General features: G+C 39.9%; 1 protein-coding gene across 1 annotated transcript in view; it reads right to left on the bottom strand.

Moving 5' to 3' along the window:
* Nucleotides 1-2,695: 2,695 nt before the first annotated feature.
* Nucleotides 2,696-23,581, bottom strand: part of usp43a (ubiquitin specific peptidase 43a) — a 95,267-nt gene continuing 74,381 nt past the window's right edge. The window contains exons 9-16 of the mRNA XM_085774455.1: nt 23,421-23,524; nt 19,399-19,476; nt 19,020-19,149; nt 15,525-15,644; nt 10,520-10,769; nt 8,192-8,350; nt 5,013-5,174; nt 2,696-4,877 (exon numbers count right to left, since the gene is read on the bottom strand). Of these exons, the coding sequence (XP_085630581.1) occupies nt 3,709-4,877; nt 5,013-5,174; nt 8,192-8,350; nt 10,520-10,769; nt 15,525-15,644; nt 19,020-19,149; nt 19,399-19,476; nt 23,421-23,524 (2,172 nt within the window). The 3' untranslated portion in view covers nt 2,696-3,708. The remainder of the gene's footprint in view (nt 4,878-5,012; nt 5,175-8,191; nt 8,351-10,519; nt 10,770-15,524; nt 15,645-19,019; nt 19,150-19,398; nt 19,477-23,420; nt 23,525-23,581) is intronic.

Raw genomic sequence — 23,581 nt, 5'->3', positions numbered from 1 at the left:
ATTTAAGACTTATATTAACACAAAAATATTGCTTACTTCTGCTTTAACCTCTCACGTGGCTTTACCATAAACCAACTGTCCATGGTCTTTTTGTTGGAAATAGGTTAAAATGATTGAAAATCTAAATCAATAGCGTTGGTTTTCAGGTTTCAAGGTTAAGAATACCGCAGTACCAAAAAACGTAGTTGTATAAGGCCATTGGGACTGTGTTTGTGTTCATTTGTTACTGTTTCTCTATTTATTCCAGTGCAGGCAACAATTCATTCATTGGAACTTTTCAAAGAGAGATAGAGACTGATTCAAAAAACTTTGACATTTTTCAGGTTCAATAATAAATGCTCCACTCACATCACCATGTCAACTGCTAACCCTAGCTGTAAATATCCACAACTATTTCTGAGGCTACAGTGATTTCACAATATGTTTAAATATTGTGGAGTTTAGTTACTGGCTGCTATGGTTCAAGGTCAATATTATATTGTTTTGATTGTGGGTCGGGAATGAACAGTATGAAGGATGAATGACTGTGATTAACATCCTATTAACATGATTTTTTTTATAACATTCCCTCATATGTAAAGTGCAAATTAAATCTCCAAATATAGGACTGCACCTGTGGAGTCTGAGCAGGCATTGGGGGAAATTTCTGTACACATACACAATATCAAAACATTACGACAGCAGCAAATGAGGTGATCCAGCTGGCCTGTTAGTCTGCCACGATACAATCAGAATTTGAAGCAAACGTGTGAATGGGATTTCAACCATTTAAGTTAATGGGGAAACATGGGGAAATCTAAGCCAGGAAAATTAAATTAACACTCCAAGGGTTAACAAAGTCTCCTTGGATCTCCGTGGTCCTGGCTGAAGATGTAAAGGGGCCAAAATGAAAGAGTATTACTCTACTCCACATTTCTTACATGAAAGCAAGTAATATAAGCAGGTTGATTTTGGAAAAAAACATTGAAAAAATAATAACACTCAATTATACAAAAAAAAAAAAAATCCCTCCACAGATTCCAAATTAAAAACTTACAGACTCTTCATATCTTAAGCTGTAAAAAGACAAAGTGCACAGCAGTACCTTCATAACGCCGGGTTCACAGTTCTGTCGAAATATATGGGAGATTTAAATGCTTTAATTAAAATAAATAAATATTAAATACGATACCCACTGTCATTGGTCCTTCCTTTTTTATGTGTGTTAACTGTATAATAATTGAATAAAACCATTTCCTTAAATATAAATAGAATTATTTCACATAATTTACTATAACAACCAAAGACACCCCCTCCCTCTATGGTTTTTCTTTTCACCAATATAAAAAAGAATAAACTGTTAAATGACAGCTTTAGGGTGGGACCGTGGGTGGCAAATATCAGCAATGACATGAGCAGATGGCAGCCATTAAAACAGTTTCCTGTGGCCCAGCACTGCAGGCTGCAGAAGTGTTAATATTGACTCCACATTTAGTTATTTGTAATTGGATCACTGCAGTTTTAAGAGACTGCACTGCAAGAATTGGCACAATTACGAGCAAATGAGGTAATTGGTGATAACTCAAATGTTAGCCTTACAATAAATGTGTAGAGAAAAACGAAATAGATATTTAAATCTGTTTTCTATCTTACCTTATTGATGTATTTGTTTGATTTGTTTTCTTTTAGGCATTTAGGATCTTCCATAGATAGATAATTCATAACAGGGATTAACCCCTCACTGGCTCATTGACAGACTTTGCATTTTTGCATTAGTTTTGGTGATTTGCGTAGTATTTCCCCAACTGACGCGGCATATACAGTCTGTGTTTGTCTTTAGCTGACCTGCCACCTTGGCTGGAGAAAACAGTTAAAGGGATAGTTCACCCTAGAATGATATTTCGTTCATTATCTACTCACCCTCATGTTGACTAAGGGCTGGAAGAATTTTCAGAGTCCACCGTCCCTTCTCTGAGTTACAGGGGGTCTTGGCGTAGCAGTGCATTTCAATGCAACGGTTGCAAAGGGACACCAGAGCTCTTCGTAAAAAAACACACACAAAAAAACATCCAAATACCTCCATGCTGCTCGTATGTAATGTCCGTCTTGTGCTGAAGCCCCAAATTGCGTAATTGTCCCGAAAAAAATTAAATAAGTCTATATTTTAAGCTTGTTTGTAGCGGAAGCTTCTCGAAGCTCCTCTTCCTGGTCCGTCCAAATCTCGCGTGATTTGCGCCGGCGTCAGTGCGGTTACTGCGAATCACGCGAGATTTGGACGGACCAGGAAGAGGAGCTTCGAGAAGCTTCCGCTACAAACAAGCTTAAAATATAGACTTATTTAATTTTTTTCGGGACAATTATGCAATTTGGGGCTTCAGCACAAGACGGACATTACATACGAGCATCATGGAGGTATTTGGATGTTTTTTTGTGTGTGTTTTTTTACGAAGAGCTCTGGTGTCCCTTTACAACCGTTATATGGACATGCACTGCTATGCCGAGACCCCCTGTAACTCAGAGAAGGGACGGTGGACTCTGAAAATTCTTCCAGCCCTTAGTCAACATGAGGGTGAGTAGATAATGAGCGAAATATCATTCTAGGGTGAACTATCCCTTTAAAGCCAGACTCCAGCATTATTCCCCACAATCAAACAGCAATCAACAAGGCTAGTTTTTTTTTTTTTTTTTTTTTTTTAAAGCTGCCACTGCGAAGACTCTTCAAACAAACAGCTAATTAATGGAAAGGAATATTTTCCATCAATGATTAATTTCATTATAACAGCATGTACAGCTATAATTTACATTTTGAGTCTTGTTTGTAAAAACACAGGGAATTATAAACTAAAATTAAAACAAATAAAAATAAGGTGGTTACACCAAGATAGTAGAAGAAAAAAAAAATCTATGGAATGCAATATAGTTAATCAATGTTATATTGAGGTTTATACCATGGTCTGGGTGAATACTCGATTCTGATTGGCTGCGGGGTGTCCATTAATTCTCTAAGGGTGGATATCAATATTACACTTCACACACTTCATTGTCTCGATGATGAAATGATAGTGAAGAGAAACAGATCAATGATTCTACAGAATATCACTCCTTCCCAGCCTGGTATTACAGATGCTTTTGTCTTCCCACTGGATGATACAATTTATGTTTCCCAGCACCATCTGGCCTTTATATATATATAGGCTACTGTATATATATGGTGGTCAATCAGTGCAGCCTCAAAGCTCCACCATTTATCAAGTGAGCACATTACATTCCTCTACATGAGCACAATCAGTGTGTCTTGATTGTAAGCAAACAGCTACGAGAATTCAAAATGTTACAGTATCAATGCAGACATTATGTTTGTGTGTGTGTGTGTGTGTGCGCGCATATGTGGGATTTTGTGCTTCCAGTGCTAAAAAGACATTAACTCATTGGTCAAAACTGCATATTAGTTTCTCAGGCACTTATTTAAAGTGATAAAAAAACAGAATTGAGACAGACTTCCACTCAGGTCACATCATGTCATTCTGCTCTTTATATCCCAGCATTGAAAGACTCTTCATCATTGGCGTCTCTCCATGGTGCAAACCACTTGAGCCAGCTCATTTTCTGCTGACAAAAAAGGCGCATCATTGTGAATTTAGCTCTATTGCTTTGATCTCAGAGACTGGACGTCATTCTTCATAACAGGTAAAAGGCTCTGTGTGTGTGGATGTGCTAAGTATAAATGTATCAGAAGCTCGACTCTGGGACTGTCTTCTTGCGCCCCAGCGAGGTTGTGCTGTAACGAGTCCTCTGCAGGGTGCCGTAAGACGGTTTGTCTGTCGCCAGGCTGCGCGATGGTGCCGGGGTTGTCGACATGCCATTACGATGCAAAGACAATGTCCTGTGCATGCTCTGCTCCGCCTTGGTGGGGATGTTGGAAGAACTCTGGGAGCGTTTGATATCAGCCGCTGAGCGCCCCACGTTCCCGTTGGCCAGGTCATCACCAAGATGGCGAGAGCCATTTGATTTGCCACCTTCCGCCCCAGTTCTGCCTCCAGCTGTTCCATTAGACAGAGACAGCCTTGACAGGGTCCTTCTGGCTCCTAGCTCGCCTCCTCCTCTCCCAGACTCACTTTCCTTTGACTTCCTCAGGTCCTTATCCTTCTTTAGAAAGCTACCTTTGAAGAAAGAGAGCAGTCCCTCGTGACTCTTGGGCACTTCTCCTTTCTTGGTCTTCGAGTTTCCTTCATGTGCACCATGCTGCTCCTTCTCAGCCCTGTCTACCTTTGGTCTTCTTAGAGTCCCATCATGAAGGCTGGGTGTGCTATAGCTGGGTTGAACTCCAGCACTAAAACTCCTTTTTGTTTCAGAGTCCTGGGAGGCTTTGGAGGAGCTCTGCCTCCTGGCATCCTTTCTCCTGGAAAGTGTGTTACTGCTAAAGCTACTGCTGATATTCGAGGCACTCTCATCTCTTGCCTGGTGTCCCTTGCTGCGCCGCAGGCTGGCTGTCTTATCTGCTGACCTCCTCTGGCCCTCCGGGACCTGTTGGGATTCTGGAGGCCGCTTGTCCCCAGATTTACCAACACAACTTATGCTACCAACACTGGAAGATCGGACATTGTTGGCAGCACGGTCCACTGCAGCCTCCTTTGTGCTGCGTGGCTCGCTCATCAGTGTTATAATGGGGTCCTTGGTACATCGAGGCCGCCGGCCAGACTCCAAATACTGGACTAGCTCTGCAGGGTCTGGATCTTGGACTGGTGGAGGCGCCGGGTCAGGCTTTCGTCTGTCCTTGGAACCAAGGGACCAGCGCAAGGGAAACATTTTGCTCAACGTGTCTTTGGTCTTGCTGGGGGTTCTCATGCTCACGCTGCGCCCCTGAAGACCCCTGACAAATGGCCTGCTCTCAAAACCACCTAACATGTATGTTGAAAAAGAAAATCTTTAGTTGTCACATTTAAATGTAAGACCTTTTCACATAATTGATCTGGAGACAAACAATCAGTAAGACACTCAGTTGATAAGAGCAAATCTTGGAGTTGGCCGCTTACCCCTCTCCTCTTTAGAACCGTTGTCAAGGAAGACTGGAGACTCTGGGGAGTCGGGTATGGAAGACGGGCAGGTGGTGGAGGATCGAGACACGAGACTACCTCTCTTACTGTCCCCCGTCAGACGGATTAGCCAGTGGTCTGACATCGATGAACTTGTGGATCCTGTGAGACACACAGAGATAACAGGGTTTAGAAGAGAGATACAAAGCCTTTGGAAACATTTCATCCCAAACTGAAAGTTCAGATGTGTAAACTTAAGAAGATTAAATTCTGTACACACACAAACACACAGTAAGATAGTTTCTCTACCAATAGTGGACAAATCAGATACTCACACAGCTAAATGTAGTGATACCACGGCACAAGACACACATTCATCTTTTAAAGTACATGTGCTGAAATAACTGTAGGGGAGGTGGAGGCGTTGCTCAATGGTCTGAGTCATATTAAATGACTTAAATGACATAACACATACATTATTCTTCTGAGAAACTGTCTTTTGAGAAAAAAAGTATTTCTCTAGAACAGGAGCTACCAGAATTACCATCACAGTTTGATTCAAACGCTGCTAAACTCTGATTGGTGCATTGGCTTTTACACACTTGAAACCAGAGAGATAAACAAAGACCAAAACACATTTGAAGAAATCTCTGTGCACAATTTAAATTACTTTGCACTCATGTAGGAGATGTTCGCTGATTTAGAAAATTGGGTTTCTGGGCCCTCCAGGTCCCATCAACTAAGTTACCAGGACCAAGTGACCGACAAATTCACCAACAGGAATGCTGCATGTTTCATTTGGCAAACATGTTGTCTCCATCCTAAGATCCATCTTTATTTCATATTTAATTGAATTGAATTGAGCTGTGGACCGAGGAGATACAACGCTGCACAAATCAACTGTGACAGGTTCACAATTTGTTCCTTTTCCTAAAGAACTGAGTATGTTACACTTTTCAGCCTTCACTCAGGTTACCTTGTTTCATTTTAAGGGTGTTTGCAGTTGCTTGTCTCAAGATCCAACTAAACAATTTGTGGCTCAGTGCACTTGACATTATGCTTTTCAAAGTTCACACCGAGAGGCTCACATTGACGCACATTGAATTAACACACCGAAAAGATGGACACTGAGGGCTAAAAACAAACAGAAGGTGGGCTCATCATTATCAGAGCAAAGAAGAAAACAGACATGATACGCGACAGAGTTTGACATAAAATAATACAAATAATTATAATTAATATAGCAGCAGGAAAAACTGTGAACAATTCACTGTGATAATAGTCAGTACCTCAATGATGAGAGGCTCTCTGACAGTTCCAGTGTCTGTACTGGTATACCCTCCTCGTAGCAACCACGACTGAAGGTTTCATGCTCATCTCACATTCGCAACTGCTATTATATATTTGACATTTTGTTCAGGTACATAACCTTGCTTGTGGCACTAAATACAAAATTCTGATGCCAGTGAAACAAAGTGACAAGCTATTGTAGAACATTATCATACAGACCGGTGTAAAAACAAACGTTTAGACTTCAGTGCAGCATGGGATGTGACCTGGGGATCAAAACTAACCTGCGGTCATGTCAATAGTCCAGAAAGAAGTGGTTGAGGCTTGTAGTTCAAGACCTTTAAAGAGTTAATAATCTTACTTGTTTGCTGACCTTTACCATTATGTACTCTACTTGCTCACTACTGAGCAAAAACATTTCATATTCTCAGTGCTACTCTCCCCAGTGACCTTTCAATGCTTGCTGCTCTCTGTCGGTGTTTACATCAGGTGGTGGGATAAGTTCTGAAAGCGTTAACTTCAATGATGGCTTTAGGTGTATGCACAGCACTCATTATACAAGCTGACAGACTGGAGGATCAAGAGTCCGTCCCAGATGGGTGCAAGGATGACTATTTGGAAAAGCCAAAACAAACAAAAACTTGTTTCTTACTGTATTGGTCTCTTGATGCCAACAAAGTTGAGACCAGACTTCAGTGTTTCATTTATAGAGTGTAGAAAGTGAAGAATGGCATCTCAATGATCTTATAACCAAAAATTGTACACATTTTTTTTATTGGTGCACACTGAACACAGATTTGTTCAATTGTTGCACAATCAATGCTGCGTGTGGATTTGTGTTTCACATTATACAGACTCTGGCTGTCTTTTCCAACAGAAACACATTTTAAAGATGCTTCTGGGTTCAAATCCAGTAAATGCTCAGCAGAATATAAAGGCATCAACATCTATAGGTCCTCTACAGCCACACAGTGGATCAATGCCCTCCCTCAAAGCACTTAATTGACGCTGCTGGGTGACAGTTAATATATTCTTCGGGTTCATGGTATTGTGTAAGGGCCTATCATTATTTCCAAAAGGGAGTTTTGGTTAATTTAAACCATTTTTTTTATGGGTCTTTTTTTTTGCATCATTAGTCCAGTCTTGAGTGTCTGTACCAGCACTTTCTGACTCTGAATAAGCTGAAGTAACATTGTGACTCAAAAAGGAGAAAAAACAGGAACTGAAGAACCTGTAGACTTAACACTAATTTCTCTATGTCCTAATTATTCTTAAAACTGTATTTAAGCACAGCCTTCATATTCTTCTGAATTAATTAATTAGCTGTGTGTTTATTTTGCACTGTTGTAATATTTTCCACATTGTGACTTACATGTCTAGTGGATTTTAAAACTAAAGCTGTGGGTGTTACAAAAAATATGTGACAGCCTTTTCAAATGCAACTCGTGCTCAGTGTTTCAGGAGAGAAAACTGCGGCTGTTTATGTCATTATTACTTCATGTAAAGTACACACATTAATTAAACATCCCCATTCAGGGTTTCCATGAAATTATATTCACTTCCATCTAGTCACTTATAATAATAATAATAAATACATTTATTTGTAGAGCACTTTCAATCAAAGTGCTTTACAGAGGTTAAAAACAATCAGGAGCACGATCAGTTACATTAAAAACATTAAAAACAATCGCAATAGAAATAAGAACAATTTAGACAAAACAATACATACAAATTAAGAATAATAAACAACAGAGAAGAGATGTGTTTTCAGTTTTGATTTGAAGACATCAACAGAGCATGCCAGTCTAATGTCTTGTGGAAGACTATTCCAAAGTACTGGCGCGCGGAAAGAAAGATGTGTTTTCCTGTTACTAATTAGCAAAGCATACCTCTGATGGAGCTACTGGCCGACCATGGAGGGATAGTGTTGCGTCTCTGGTAGAAAAGGATGTAAGCTCCTCTGGTACATACTTCCTCCTCTGGCACCAGGTCGACGCTGCTGTCATCGTAACTATACCACTGGCCGTCCACTGAGTTCCTACAGTAAGCTGCATTGAATCACAACAAGCACAATTAATTATTCAGTTACAATGAAGTACTGCCTGTGCACCCTTGCAACTGTGTTGCATTTCTTTCTCTGCAATAAGTGTAGTTCAAATGAGGTATTTCTCTCTGCTTCTTAAACCGACACGGTCACACGTACAAAGAACAACTGTTTAACAGGGAGCAGGGAACAATAATGAAGCTGCATCAGTAGTGCTCTTGTTCTAGCTCTGCTCACTGCATGAAATGTATAATACTCTGCAGCATGTGTTTATAATGGGTTTTGGACAACAATAAAGCTCTGTCTGTATGATATAATAAACTTCATCAGGCATTGGATTTACAGAAAATGAATGGCATTTATTCATAGTTTGTACTTACCATATAATTTTCCTTGAACAATTAAACTAAATCTACTTTACATATACAGTCAAAACTAGTCATAACAAAGTGTACTGTGTTATAAAATAATAGGTGTAGTTGCGTAATAAAATACAGATAACCCTCCACTAACGACACACATCATTTAGTGCACATACAGTACAGTATCTCCCTGTTATACCTCAGTGCTATAAAAGATCCACTAGCAAGTGTGCAGGCCTGCTGTCATGGTGACGACAATCTCCTGCCTCAAGTTCTCCCATGTTATCCTCAGAGTTGTGCCTTTCCACCACTAACGACGCTGTTAACTACAAAACTGGCTTCTTCCTTCTTGTGAGTCAAGTTTCCCATCCTGCTAGCTGACCAATTCTGACCATTTACTCCCAAAAGCCAAGGGAATAAAATACTAGACTAAAGAAGCAAATTAATTCACCTTCACCTTTGGCTTGTTTTTCCTTGCCTTTTACCTGTTGTAGCAGATGTAGCAACAGCAAAACTCAAATATAGCCTCTTTTATCTGATACTTTGGAGAAGCCCCTTTGGCAGCAATTACACATCCAAGGCTTTGTGTGTAAGCCTCTACATGCTTTGCACACGTGGAATTGAACTCTCAAGCTCTTTCAGAATGGATGGTAAATGTCAGTGAACTACCACCTCCGTCTCTCCGCAGACGTTCTGTGGGGTTCAGGTCTGAGCTCTGCCTGAGCCACTCAAACACAATCAGAGAATACTCTTTTAAGCACCTTACATGTGTGATTTCAGTTTTTTCTAAAACCAATGTAAAAATAATTCTGGAAGGACCAGAATGTGCACTCTTTATACATATATAGATGCAGTATGGAACATTATAGTACATTGGCATAAAGTAATATAAAAATTGAGATTCAAGTAACTGGGTGCTATCTTTTAAGATGAGCATACATCTGACCTCATTAACTGTGTCCCTGTTCAATCACATTGTACGTGTAGGGAATTCCTTGACTACATGCAATTACTATTAGTGTGGGTTGGACAAGAGTTTGTTGAGCTAATGCTAGCAGGTCATTACAGTATGTGAGTCTCTAGAGGAGACCAAAGGGGAGTTAGCTGTACAACAAGAAACTTTTAAAACCTTTTTTTTCAAGTTTAAAAACAATTTATTTTGCAGGCAGTTTCCTCCTGGGAGCATGTTGGAGTAAACATCATTTGCAAAAATATTTTAGTTCTCACACTTGGACAATGGGGAACATGTTGATGACTAGTTTTGTTCACTCACACAGGATGCTTAGGCAGTAAGCACAAAGCTGTGAAACTGATCACTGACAGCAATATAAATTGATCCTATCTGAGTCTCAGCACTGACTCAAAATACCAGAGAGATTCTGCACAATGACTGGATGATGTAACTGAATAGGTGACGATGGTAGGTGGGTTGATCCATCACCATAACAACTAGCAAACATCCCTTTTTATAAAGAACATGATATGTAATTTTAAAGTTTCTCTTTGATGCACTATGTTTCTATGAAGGTACTGAAAAATAAAGGTATAACATTGGGGAAGTTTTAATTACATCATTACAAATTCCCAGTTAAACTCACATTTTCCTCACCTCCTCTTCCTGTGTGTGTCATCCCTCTTTTAAATAACAAAGTGTGTTATTTAGAAAAGCTCCTAAGTGTGGAAGAATTAGATTCCTGCTGTGTGAAAAAACATTACTGGATGTGCTATAGGGAAGGCCAGCAAACAGTGTTAAAATGCACTGCAGCACCATGTTGTGAAAGCAATCTATTACACCATGCTGTGTTACATACCAGTATAATGTCCTCCGTGCATTCCTCCGTGATGGTTGCACACAGCGTAGAGGTCGTACTGATAGTCGATTGGGAGCGTCATGTCGGCAGGTGTGTGGTGTTGTCCTGAGGACTGTTTCCAGGAAGGTGCCCAGGCTCCCAGGTTCAGGTTCTTCATGCTCTGAGTCCTCTTCACCATGTGGGGGGCCATGTCCAATCCAGTCAGGGGGAAACGCACCAAGGTTGAAAGCTTATTCCTTCGCTCGCCTACCTGTTGAAACATTTTTTTATAGAGATACAAAATACATATCAAATGAATAAGCAACTGCAAAACATAAATAATAATAATTCAAAAACACTGATAGAATATGAACAAATATATATATATATATATATATATATATAAAGTTTTTACATGCTACCATACCAGCGACTATTCAGATGAGGAAGAAAACAAGCTGCACAGGTCTCTGAGTTAAAAATTTCCCTCGACTACCTCTAATGACACACAACAACATCTTGTATTGCACTGTCAAGTGTGGCTAGAAGTGATAATGTATGCAGGGAAATCTGGAAACACAGAGAGAGGAGGGCAGCAGCACTTTCCTATATGATGGGATTCAATGTGAATTTTCTGTTACAGTTTTTCTCCATTGGTTTGGCTCATTTCTTGAAACAGAAATTACACTCAAAATAAGTTGGACAAACCTTCATCAAATTGCAAATGTCTACATGTACATCTTTGCAAAGGATTAAGTACAGGTAGCCTACATTAACTGTAGCACAATGAAATGAATAGATCTTGTTGATTCTAAACTGATTGTTGATTCTCAGTCCGATGGTTGTTCTCTCCAAAACATGTCAGCATCACTTGTACTGGTCCTAGTCAATCTCTATGTTTGGCAGCATTCACAATCATGGACTCCTCCTAACGGCACTGTAGGCTACATAAAATTTTCCTTGTTTTTTGTTGATGTGTTTATATTACAGTATATTATGCTGTATACATTTTAATTTTACTTAGATATATGGAAGTTACTTTATGTGTGTGAATAAAAATGCGTTATAATTTCCTTGGCAGTACAAATTAAAACTTGGTGGGTTCCTTGGAGGCTACTGTTACTGTAAAATCCTTTTTTCCCCCAGTTTTATACACAATTGTATTCTGTTAGCTAGACAAAAAAACTAGTGCAGTAACCATTTTCAGTGAAGGACTGGGCTAAGACTGAGAGGTGGACATGAGAGATATTTCAATGGTGCTTACAATGCCAACGGTACGATGCATTTTGGGGGCACTGACTATTTATATGAGAAAGGAACTTAGTTTTGACACATGAGTAAACTGTTTTGGGAGAGATATGAGCTTTTGCAAGTGAGCTATGGTGTTGTGCTAAATTGTAAGACTGTTTTGCCAAATGATCTTAGAGTTTTGAGAATGTAATTTCTGTTTCAAGAAATGAGCCAAACCAATGGAGAAAAACAGTAATATCATTCTTTGCTACTGAAGTGCCGCCCTCAGAGATTGGCTCTGTATGCTCCACATGGCCTTATAAACTATGCATACAGATTAAGGTCTTCTTAGTTTAGAGTCTGACAGAGTGACTGCGTTATTTCTACTGAAAATGCTGAGAGAAAGTACATTGGTCAGAGAAGAGAAACTGTGGCTGGCGATGAGAGTTTGAAGCAAAGTAATCCCTGTGGTTTGACCACAGAGCTCAACATGGTGAAACCTGCTTGTGAGATGATTATGAATGAGGGATTCTGAGGGGTGACAGTCAAGCACTGGATGGAGGTAAAGGTGTAAGTAGACCTATCCTGGGCTGCGAATATTGTTTTGCGGTTCGTGTAACACAGCCTCTCAGGGGCAGAAAAGTCCCTAACAGTCACATCATAGCAATAATGTGACTTATACAATTTCTACACAGTCAGTGCAGGAAGAGCAGCACATTAGCACAGAAACAGCACTAACAGGGCAGAGAGGTCAGGGCAGACGTTTATATGAATGTGGTAGCCTTTACTGAACCACCAAATGGAACCGTGTCTGCACTTACAATTTCAGTGTTAAAAGGCTACATATTAGGCTATTGCATTGGGATCTACATCTGTTTAACTTTCAGCTAATCACAGTAAATTGTGATCATATTATTAACAGATGTTTCATACTGTATCCAAGAATATTTAGTTTGTCATGAAAATCAAACAGGAGTCCTCAATTTATTTCAAACCACACTCGGTGTTACCATGGTAACTACTGAATAGAGACACAACATGGTAAAGACAAATATAGCAGCCAGGTGAACTATATGATGCTGCTTACACATTTAATGAACAGGGACATCAGCCGCTACCTGGAGGATCCAGGAGTGGGAAATGTCATGATGATGATGATGATGATGACTAATGATTAGGCTATGGCTGTTTTTATTATGACTGATGTATAAAAAGAATAAAAACAAAACAAAACTTCCCACACAGTACACTAACAAAAATCATGGTAAAGCTGTGCAATAGTTTGGGAAATAGCTCTGATTTCAGTCAAGCAGTCTTCGTCATGCATTATGAAGGTCGCTGGACGGTGGACGCGTGCGTCTATAGACCTTTTCAGAGAGGACAAAGACAGGTGTGGCTCATTAGAAAACGCTCTGGTACACTAAATGGAATGGAGCCTTAATTAGTATCCTTGGTAACACCTGTATTTGTTTATACTCTCTGAAAAGGTCTATCCACAAGTTTCCGAACGTCATCTATGGTCAAAACTGGCTTCCGGTTTGCCGGTTTGGTGGAATTTTACGTTTACGTTTCCATGGTTTTCAGGCGTTGTCATAGTTGCGGTAAACGCATGGATCTATTAACGCTGGCTTTTAACACAGATGTCAATTTGTGTGATATCCACTGTTAAAAGCTGCTGTGATGATCCATGCGTTTTACAGATTTTCATTGGGGGAAAAAAAAAAAAAAATCCATGCATTTACCGCGGCTACTGAAACCATGGAAACGTAAACATAACATTCCAAAACCGGCAAAACAGGCTAATCCTGCACTGCTGATTTGTTAATAGCAAAAATAATTAATATTATCTCTCCATATGATAATTTTGGCAATGTATATGAATTTATAACCTTATACCAGCTCAGAAATAGTACAGAATAAGGGTGCTGCATAGGAGAACCTCAGGAGACTGTAGGCTTCAATGCTCACATGGAAACTGAAGTGAGACTTGTGAGAGTGAATGACAGGAACAGGCTACATACAGCCTGAGACAACTACAAAGGGCGAGACAGGGCAAAACCACAGGTGGACAAGCCCTGACATGGTGGATATAGCGAAGCAGTAATACAAAATCCTTAACTAGATTTGAAAGTGTGTCTTGGGGAAAAAGGGTCTGACGAGCACAAGTGCTAACTAGAAATCACACACATATTTGTCCTCCTGCAGTGCAGCAAGAGCTTTCACTGCCCAAAGACACGCAGTTGCAGAGTCATTAAGTATTTGTGGCTAAAAAGTTAAGTTTTTGCAGCACTTGACTATTTCACCTCTGTCCTCTTCTGCAGCATTAATTTATGTTTCACAATTCACAAAAAACGCCTCCTCATGTACATGTGTGAATGTGTGATCACACAGCTCTAGGCAGAGAAATACTTGTTACCAGTCGAGAGAGAGGACACATGGGACCGACTCCTTTCTACATTCCTGAGTTAAGGTCACTGAGGTAGCCTACAGAGTGGGCAACATGCGGAGGGCGGATGAGATTCACAAAGTGAAGCTGGATGTTAATGGTCTGTTCAAAGTTATACACATTTTCAATAATGCATACAGGTCAGGGTCAGTGCATGTGGTAGATGAAGGTATTGGCCCCTTATTTTTTTAAAGTAAAGACTATGTTATCTTTATATGGTTTGAGCATCACACTTCTCTGTGTCAGCGGCAACAAAGATGCTGGAAAGATAAATGGATACTTCTCCAAATTTTGGTAGAGTAGGTGGTGGCAGAGGATCGATACTTTAAATACTGTTTTTTTTCTTGGGGACAGATTCAAGCATCAGTATTACTGAGGTTGTGTCAAAACTACTGAATATGAATAGGCCTATGTAAACTCAAAAAATATAGTTTCAAATATAGTTTCAAATATAAAATGTATCTTCAAATAAGGAGGGAATACAAATAAAAAGATGAGCGAATCCATTCAAATGAAGAATATTCATTTGTAAAGTATTTTTTCTAGTAATTGGAGATAAGTGGCATGTACTACAACATTAAAGGTTGTAAAATAAGCAACAGCAAGGACTCTGGTTAGGGTCTCTGATGGTACGAGATGTAAACTGTTGGAGTTGATGATAGTTGTGTTGAGAAATGACGTATTGCAAGTGAAATGGCCATTGATAATATGTAGGCCTAGTTATTATTAGCTAATAAAAACTCATTTCACTCATCCAAAACATAAAGAGATATGTCATTTGTTTTACCTTTGAGATGAATGAAGTGAAGCCTGCGAGCTAGTTCAGGCAGCCAACTCGAGCTGCGCTGTGTCACTCATATGTGACATATCTCACACAATCATACACATCCTCCCAATTTGGCGGTCTATTTAAGATGGGTGACTTACCCATCGTCCTCTTTGCCTGTCTATGACACAGCAGCATTGCACAGCTCTACTCACTACCACTACCAGCATCCACCTGTAGACTCTGGGTTAAGATATTCGCTCATCACTCCCATATAGGCTACTTTAATGAAATCCTATTCTCAGGGAGTTGAGGTTGGAGGTGGGATTTTAAAAATTACAGTCTCATTATTCATTAAGTTTCCATTAATTGTGTTTTTCTCCATTCAGGTGCAGTAGAAAATCCAATAAATACTTTAGATGAATGCATTGTGTCTTTTTATTTAGCATGCCCAGCAGATACGTTTAATATTCAGTCTCCTGTTGTGGTCTCCAGCTCCTGAAGGCAACATCTGGCACTTCAGCATCTAAAGAACCACCAGCTGGTTGTTAACTCCACACGAAAGGTTTTTGCGGCTCACTTACCTGTCGGAAGCGCTTGAGATGGAGGATCAATATGTCAGGGAGAGTCCACAGGCTCATCTTCACCATGCCCTGCTGAAGCTGCTTACAGTGGGGACACTTCCAGGCGTCATCTGGGGCGAGCTGAAATCAATCGGTGGATCCATCAATTAAATGTTCATAAGAAATCAAACTGCAACATGTTTGTTCCTACTTGTGATCATGAGATATTTTTATCAGATGAACAGGTGTGTGAACTAATTTCCAGCTAATCTAATGGTTTTTAATGCCTTTAGTCCACTGTTTCCTTTTCATATTGCTGAGACAGACAATAGCTGGTATCACAAATATGACTCTCCTTAGGCCTTATCTATATTTATTACCAATCCACCCCTACCTATCTTGTCATAATTATCTTGAGAGGTCTCTTTCTCAACAAAACAAATGCAGCAAGTGAGTAGACTGGTAAAAACAATGAATAAAACATCTTTACTTCCTGTTCAAAGTCAGTGTTTCATCTGACAATACAATCTCTGATACCAGCACCAGGAAAGCTGATCCCTGGACAACATTCAGGTGCAGCTAATGAGGCAATATGACAAAGAAATATGAATTTGCATATTGAAATCCCCTTGGTTGTGTTCAGGGGTCTGGGATCACGTTTGCGTCTCGGTAGATGAGGCTGCTTGCATGTTAGGCCTGCGTAGATTTGGGGAATGGTGTTTTTTTCCCCACACAGGTTCATCTAGCAGTCTGGTTACGTGGGTTGCATGGTTGTTTCCTTCAGTTATCAATGGTTTCACACCGTCTGCCCAGTAAGGAAACTTCAGTTGTGGCAGGAGTAGAGGACGAACCACGAGGGGTCCAATTTATGCAATCAATAGCTGAGCCAGGAGAAAGAGTGTGCAAAGGTCACATCGATAAGGCTGAAGGCAGCCACTCAGACTTGCTAAACGCCTCTTCTACCTCTTCATGTGTTCTTGGTGGACCAGAGATTACTGTGACTCACTCCCATTTCTTGAGCTACAAAAGCTGGACATAAGCCGGGGGTTGCTGGTTAGCGAGCTGAATTCAGTAGATAACTGCTGCTCTATGCACAGATGCATTTGACAAACCTGCAAACCTGTTGTTTCTTCACATTATATTGATGATCTTAGTTCAACTGAACTTTTTTATTCTAACATGCTGCCACTTAAATCACTACTGTGATGTGTTACAAAAAAATGTATTTTGTTATTTAACTGAGAGTGCTCAAAATAACCCCTGTGTGTTGTGCGATCCAGAAGAGTTCAGACAGTACATTTCTGCAGGTCAAAGTGTGTGGGAGTGTGATAATGTCTCTATAATCAACAGAATGTGCATGACTAAAAAGTTTTAAAGTTTGTCACCTCTTGCCACTCTCCCACTGTGTGAGAAAACATCTGGCAGGAGGTGTATTTGTAAAGTCAGCTGCAGGGGCATAACTTACTTACTTAAAGTATGTTCGCTTTCCGGTCTTCTATTTTGGAGGAACGTTTCATTTAGTATTTCACTCCTACTAAACTAACAAAACAAAAGATATATTCTTTTTTATTATTCACACTTTTCTTGTCGAAACATGGCACAGTGAATTATCAATAATGTAGCTCAACTGCTGACCGATCAGTTGGAGGTTTGGCTGCGTAGATCTGAGGACCATGGAATAAAGGTAAGGTCTTCTCTCAGACTCCACACCTCCACAGTTTATTTTTTCAGTGTCACATACCTGCTGACCCCACTGGCTGACTCAAATGACGGCTAAAGGTAATTGTATCAGACTTCAAGCAGTTTCCTCTGAAGCCACACCTTTTTCACAAACACACAGACTTGAAAGGTGTTCAGAAATGGTCGTTTGTCGTGTTTGTTGTGCCTCCTTCTACGAGTCTCCATGAGTTGCCGCACAAGTTTACCCGAGTAAGGAAAACAAATTTGATTGGTCGTTATCGAGCGGGCGGGATATTCAATGTTTGGGGCGAGACCGAGCTCGGTGTGTGTGTGTGTGTGTCTCAGACGTTTGATTGATGGATGACAGATCCAATATCAGTGGCTGATGCAATCGTGAGCAACGTGACGCATAATTCGTGTGTCTGCATTATCCAATACGAAAAAAAACTACCCCACTTTGATCCCGAATTTACTCTAAAATAGATAGAAAATAGTTTGGGCTACATCGTCTGATAGATGAGTTATTAATTAATGTTAAGACCCACAGTGGACTCAAATTTCCATGGTAACAGTACAGATCTTGTTTTTCATTCCATGCCAGGAAAATACTTGTTGCTGCCACCTTCTTACCTCTTCTTGATTATGGTGACAGTGTTTATATGAATGTCTGTGCTAGCTCTCTACGCATGTTGGACCATGTCTATCATGGAGCACTAGACTTTATAATAGGATGTAAACCCCTCAATCACCACTGCACTTTATACTCTCTGGTCAACTTAAGCAGTTGTCTGAAACAGGTCTCTCTTGGAAATGAGACCCTGTGTCTCATTGAGATTACCTGTATAAATAAAGGTAAAAAAAACGCATAAATAGTTTTTGCAAAAATACTGTTTTACAGTTATACCGATGTTTGTTTGGTTTTAACTATGCAAACATGAAAATTGCTGCGGATGTGGCCAGCCATTATCATTTATTTTGGGATTGTCCAAAACTTTCATCTTTCTGACATGACATTCTTGATTGTCTGGAATATATGTTTCAAATGACTATATGATTTGAGGTAACACTTTACTTGAAGGTCTGATCATAAGAGTGACATGACACTGTCATAAGAGTGACATGTCACAGTCATGAACATGTCATAAACATTATGTCAATGTCATAACACCCGGGTTTGTAGGGGGTTAACTGAATGACACTTAATAACAACGTTATGACATTGACATGTTATGACATGTTCATGACTGTGACATGTCACTCTTAAGTCACTCTTATGATCAGACCTTCAAGTAAAGTGTTACCCAATTGGATGTCAGCTCAATGTATTTTTATACCATGGCATTACATATCCAATCAATAGCAGACAAATATCTAATGAAGATATTATTGATTGGAGCAAAGAAAGCTAAAACAAGGAAATGGCTACAATCCAACGCACCAACACTGGAAGACGGTCAAGGGACCGTTCACGAAATCTACATCATGGAGAGACTGACATTCGCTCTAAAATTGCATTCGGAGAAGTTTAAGCGTTGGTGGTCAAAATGGATCGGAGACCTGAACTGCTTTAAGTACCTCTATTACATGGCTTGAAGTACCAGTCTATTACTGTAATCTTGATGGAAAAATGAATAAATGTGACTTCCTTTGTTCAAATGTTCCTATTTTATACATTGTAAAATGAAAGGTAGAGTAATAATTTCTCCCTGATAAAAAAAAGAAAAAAAAGAAAAGAGAGAAAAAAAGAAAGAAAACAACTCAGATATACAGAGTTTGTGAGAATAGAGACCCTCTTCTCTCTTCTACACTTGACAGTTGTGTTGCCCTCAGTCTCACCTGTTCTTCTTTGGTGTACAGCTGGAAGCACTCGTCCAAGGTACAGCTATGCTGCTGCAGATGTTGCTGCTGCTGGTTCCTCACACTCTCCGCATCCTTCACCACTTCCTCCTGGATGCTGCCAAACAGACTGTAGCGCACAGAGACACAAATACACAAATACACACTGTTTATTGTTCCTGTTCTGCTGCATGATTGTGTTTACAGTGTGTGGATCATTGGGAGTGTATGTTTGTTATACACAGACTCTATCAGTGTGTGTTCCTGGATCCAAGCAAATAGGAAAGTGATACTCAGGGTGACATCCACAGCAGACTGTGTGTGATCTGTCTTTATGTTTGTTTACATATCGTGTACTGTATGCTCATCTGATGCTTACCATTCTTTAGTCTTGTGCTCCCACTCGATGACAAGTTTTACATGCGGAGGTCCTCCAGGGCCACAGAATTTTAGCGCTCTACAATACAGCAAAAGAAAAAAAAAAAAGTAAGATTGCAAATCTCATCTCATGATCTCACTTTATTTAGTGCTGGTAAAAGATGGTGTCAGTCGCCGAATATCTGAAACCAGAAGAACCAAATGTTGCTGTAATAAAGCAAATAAAGGAGCTGGTGAACCTAACACTGTTTTTTGTGTTTGCTTGTCCTTTTTAATTTGATTTCATTTTATTTCATGCTGAAAAACACAGACATACTCACACACGAGCAACAGCGGGATTACCCAGTGTGACGCGAACGGGTAGGACCAGACTTCATAAAATGTATATGCTAATGGCTGATATAGAGCCATAATGTATGGGAGTGGTATTGTGTTTGTACTGCAGATGTCATGTTCACTGCTTAGATCTAAGTTGAAAGAGATAAACCTGCATCACTATTCAACAGTCAGACAGCACACTGATAGATGGCTAAGGTAGATTCAATCAGTGAATATTAAGAGCAAAAGTGATCTGTTTTGTGCCAGGAACATGATGGATGAGCAGGGGCAGATTTCAGAGTCATGCAAAATTTCACTTCCCTTTGATTTTGTAAAGTATCAGTAGTCTGGCAGTTTAGACACCCTGGAGGCTTCAAGCACAATCAACTACTGAGCAAGTCTCACTGTGAGTGGTGGCACTCACTTTGCTTTCTCCTCATCGCTCTGTGAATATATTTTTTAATGCATGAACATATGTACCGAGTAATGACACTAGAGGTCAGGCTTACATAAAATATAAACAGTTCAGGGAGGTTAAGAATCTCAATAGTCTCTCAAAGCTGTTTATTACTGTAAAATGAACAAATCATTAATATTGACATGGTATAAATAATATTCAATAAATAAACACAATATGTGAATCCTTTGATGTGATCAACAGACATATTTTGTATTTGGTCAGTGAATTTGATTGTGTCTACAGATATGATTAGGATTGATTTTAAAATGTTACTCTTTCTGACATCTTGCACGTCTACACTCCCTTGTATGCTGTTTATCACAGTGTACTGCCCTCCCGGCCCATACTCTGAATTTCTAAGTGAATTTTTAGAGTTTCTTTCATGTTTAGTTCTTAAAACAGAGTAATAGTTGTTGGTGATGTCAATATTCATGTGGACAATGTTGATGGCAGCCTTGGTTCTGCTTTCATCTCATTATTAGATTCAGTTGGCTTCTGTCAGTGTGTGCATGAACCAACCCATTGCTTTAATCATATTTTGGACCTTGTACTGACATATGGCATTGAAACTGATCACTTAACAGTTTTTTCACATAATCCACTTTTGACTGTCCATTATTTGATCACATTTGAACTTTCATTTGATTACCGGTACACAACAACAGTTGTTATTCAAGATTCCAAGAACTTATTCCACTAACCCTGGTTTCAATATCTTGTCCCAACACATTAGAGGACTCTTCAGTCAAATACAGCCCTTCCCAAACAATCCCAGGTTCTTTTCAGTAGGCTACTGTAGCCAGGCTGACAAAGAGCCAGTGCGCTGGTGAATCAGCTATTCCTATAAGCTTAACAAGTAATGATTTCATGGACTTTAAAAAAAACAAAACTTTATTTATAAGAGAGAAAGTCAAGAAATTACTGCTTTCTTGTAACATTGACACCATGAATTTTGACTCAGTTACAGGACCAGTTAGCTACCTAAACTGCTTCAAACCACTTGAACCTCAGCAATTAATATCAATAATCACCTCCTCCAGGTCAGCTACTTGTCTCCTAGACCCCATTCCCACTAACTTACTCAAAGATATAATGTTACCCAAGTTAGCACTTTTCTATTAGATATGATTAACCCCTCTCTATTACAGTACAGTACAGTAACAGGTTAGGTACCAGAATCCTTCAAAGTAGCTGCAATCAAACCTCTCCTTAAAAAGCCCACGCTTGATCCAGAGGTTCTGGCTAATTAAAGGCCAATTTCTAATCTTCCCTTTCTTTCATTTTTTTTTTTTTTTTTTTTTTACACAGAATAATAGCCTATTTGTCAAAAATTACGCTTTAATTGCATCAGATGAGCGATGTCTGTCTGTACTCGTCCTGCTCGATCTTAGTGCGGCTTTAGTGATCACCAGATCCTAATAGAGTGACTGGTTATCTTACCTATTTACAGTAACAGAACTCAGTTTGTGTTAACAATGAATCTTCTTTCTACACCAAAGTGAGTTATGGCATTCCACAACATTGCTTCAGATAAAACATTTAAAAAAGCCCATTTAGTAGGCCTACTGACTAAGGTTCCTTTCATTGTAATGACAATAATGGCTAAGTGTATGAAAGTGAACTCAGAACTTTCTAGTGTGGAGCTGTGGCTGGAGAGCAAAACAAAACTCTGACCGAGAATAGTCACTCCTCGCGCTCATAGACGTTGATGTAAACACAAAATGTAAACACACTAACATCAGTGGGTCACTTGCAGCACCACGCCGGACCGGATACGGTCACTGACCCACCTGCGGTCTGCCCCTGCTGGCGCGAGTCACCACGACTGCAGAAACTTCTCCCTTTTCCGTGATTCGGAACCGCTCGAACGCTATCTATCGCTAGAGTTCAGATTGTCACCTTGGTTACTGGCTGTTACATTAAAACACGAGGAGGATTCTCGCTTCTACAACACTTCTCTCTGATTGGTCGTGGCGTCGTGCCTGTGTTGCATTTATTGTTTGACCGGAAATTACAAAACTACCTCTCAATTAATGTGCTTCTGTTTCCATCTGCGAAAACATTTCCAAACCTGGCTATGTAAGAAATGATGCCGAAAAATTAATTCATGCATTTAAGACCTGCCAACTTGATTATTGTAATTCCCTACTGTCAGGCTGTCCTAATAAGTCACTTAAAGACTCTCCAATTAGTGCAAAACACTGCTGCTCGTGTCCTGACTGGAACTAGAAAAAGAGACCATTTCTCCGGTTTTGGCTTATACACAGTAAACTCTAGAATAGATTTTAAAGTCCTCCTCCTTACCTATAAAGCACTACATGGTCAGGCACCCTCATATCTTGAGGAACTCAGAGTTCCCTACCACCCAAATAAGACTCTGCGCTCCCAAAACGCAGGCTTGCTGGTCATTCCTAGAGTCTCAAAAAGTAGTCTGAGAGCCAAGGCTTTTTGCCATCGGGACCCATTTCTTTGGAATCAACTTTGGAACCAATCCATATTCGTGGGACAGACACCCTCTCTATTTTCAAAAATAAACTTAAGACCTTACTTTTTAATAAAGTATATTGTTAGGGATCTGAGTATGGTATCTTTTCCTTTCTCCTCTCCTACATTTTGAACTGTCATAATCTTTATCTGTTGCACTTGGCCTTGGTGTCTCACACTCTCTCTGCGTTAGCTAATTTCCTTGCTCCTTTGTGGAGGTCCTGACCTTCACAGCACACGATTCATACTAAGCTCCTAAGCTGTACAGTAACACCCTGATTATCAGACAAGAAATAAAGGCCTTATCTTCACAGCCTAAAACCAATATCACTGTACTCAGTTCCCTCTAATCCTCTTAACGGCCACTGGCCTCTGACAGGAAGCTTTTTTTTATACACACTGTAAACCTTTCATAAATATGACTTGATACAATCATTTCAATTTTGTTCAGGTGTTACTGTGCTTACACTGGGTATGGTCATTGCAAATGCTGTTAGAGACTGGCTTTATGTGATTATTATATTTATGTTTTTTTTTTTTTTAATAATTCCAAGGCCCAGGTGCCACATGCACATATTAATGTTTCAGCATAGGTGCCCTGTGTTATTCAGTGTGAAGTTTATTATGCAATTAAGAGATGACAGACTGTAGAGTTACATGATCAAAAATGCATTACCCACCATAGAAAGAATGTGCAGTAAATGGCATGATGGTTTCTCTGATTTTGCCTGTGTGTGTGTGTGTGTGTGTGTGTGTTATACCTATCAACTGCAGGGTGGTACAGTGGCTTGCTGTCCTGTGGGGACAGGTAGCTATAAGCTGCTGATCCTCCCACCACTCTGATCTTGAAAAGCATGCCAGCGTTCTGCAGAGAGAGAGAGAGACATTAATGCAGGCGTGCCCTTCAGGAGCTGCTACCACA

Source organism: Trachurus japonicus, chromosome 1 (genome assembly GCF_045865225.1).
Source record: "Trachurus japonicus isolate A0001 chromosome 1, Traja_1.0".
Classification (NCBI taxonomy): Eukaryota; Metazoa; Chordata; class Actinopteri; order Carangiformes; family Carangidae; genus Trachurus; species Trachurus japonicus.
Note: the sequence above shows the minus strand (reverse complement) of the source record. Positions and strands in the feature narration are given on the sequence as shown.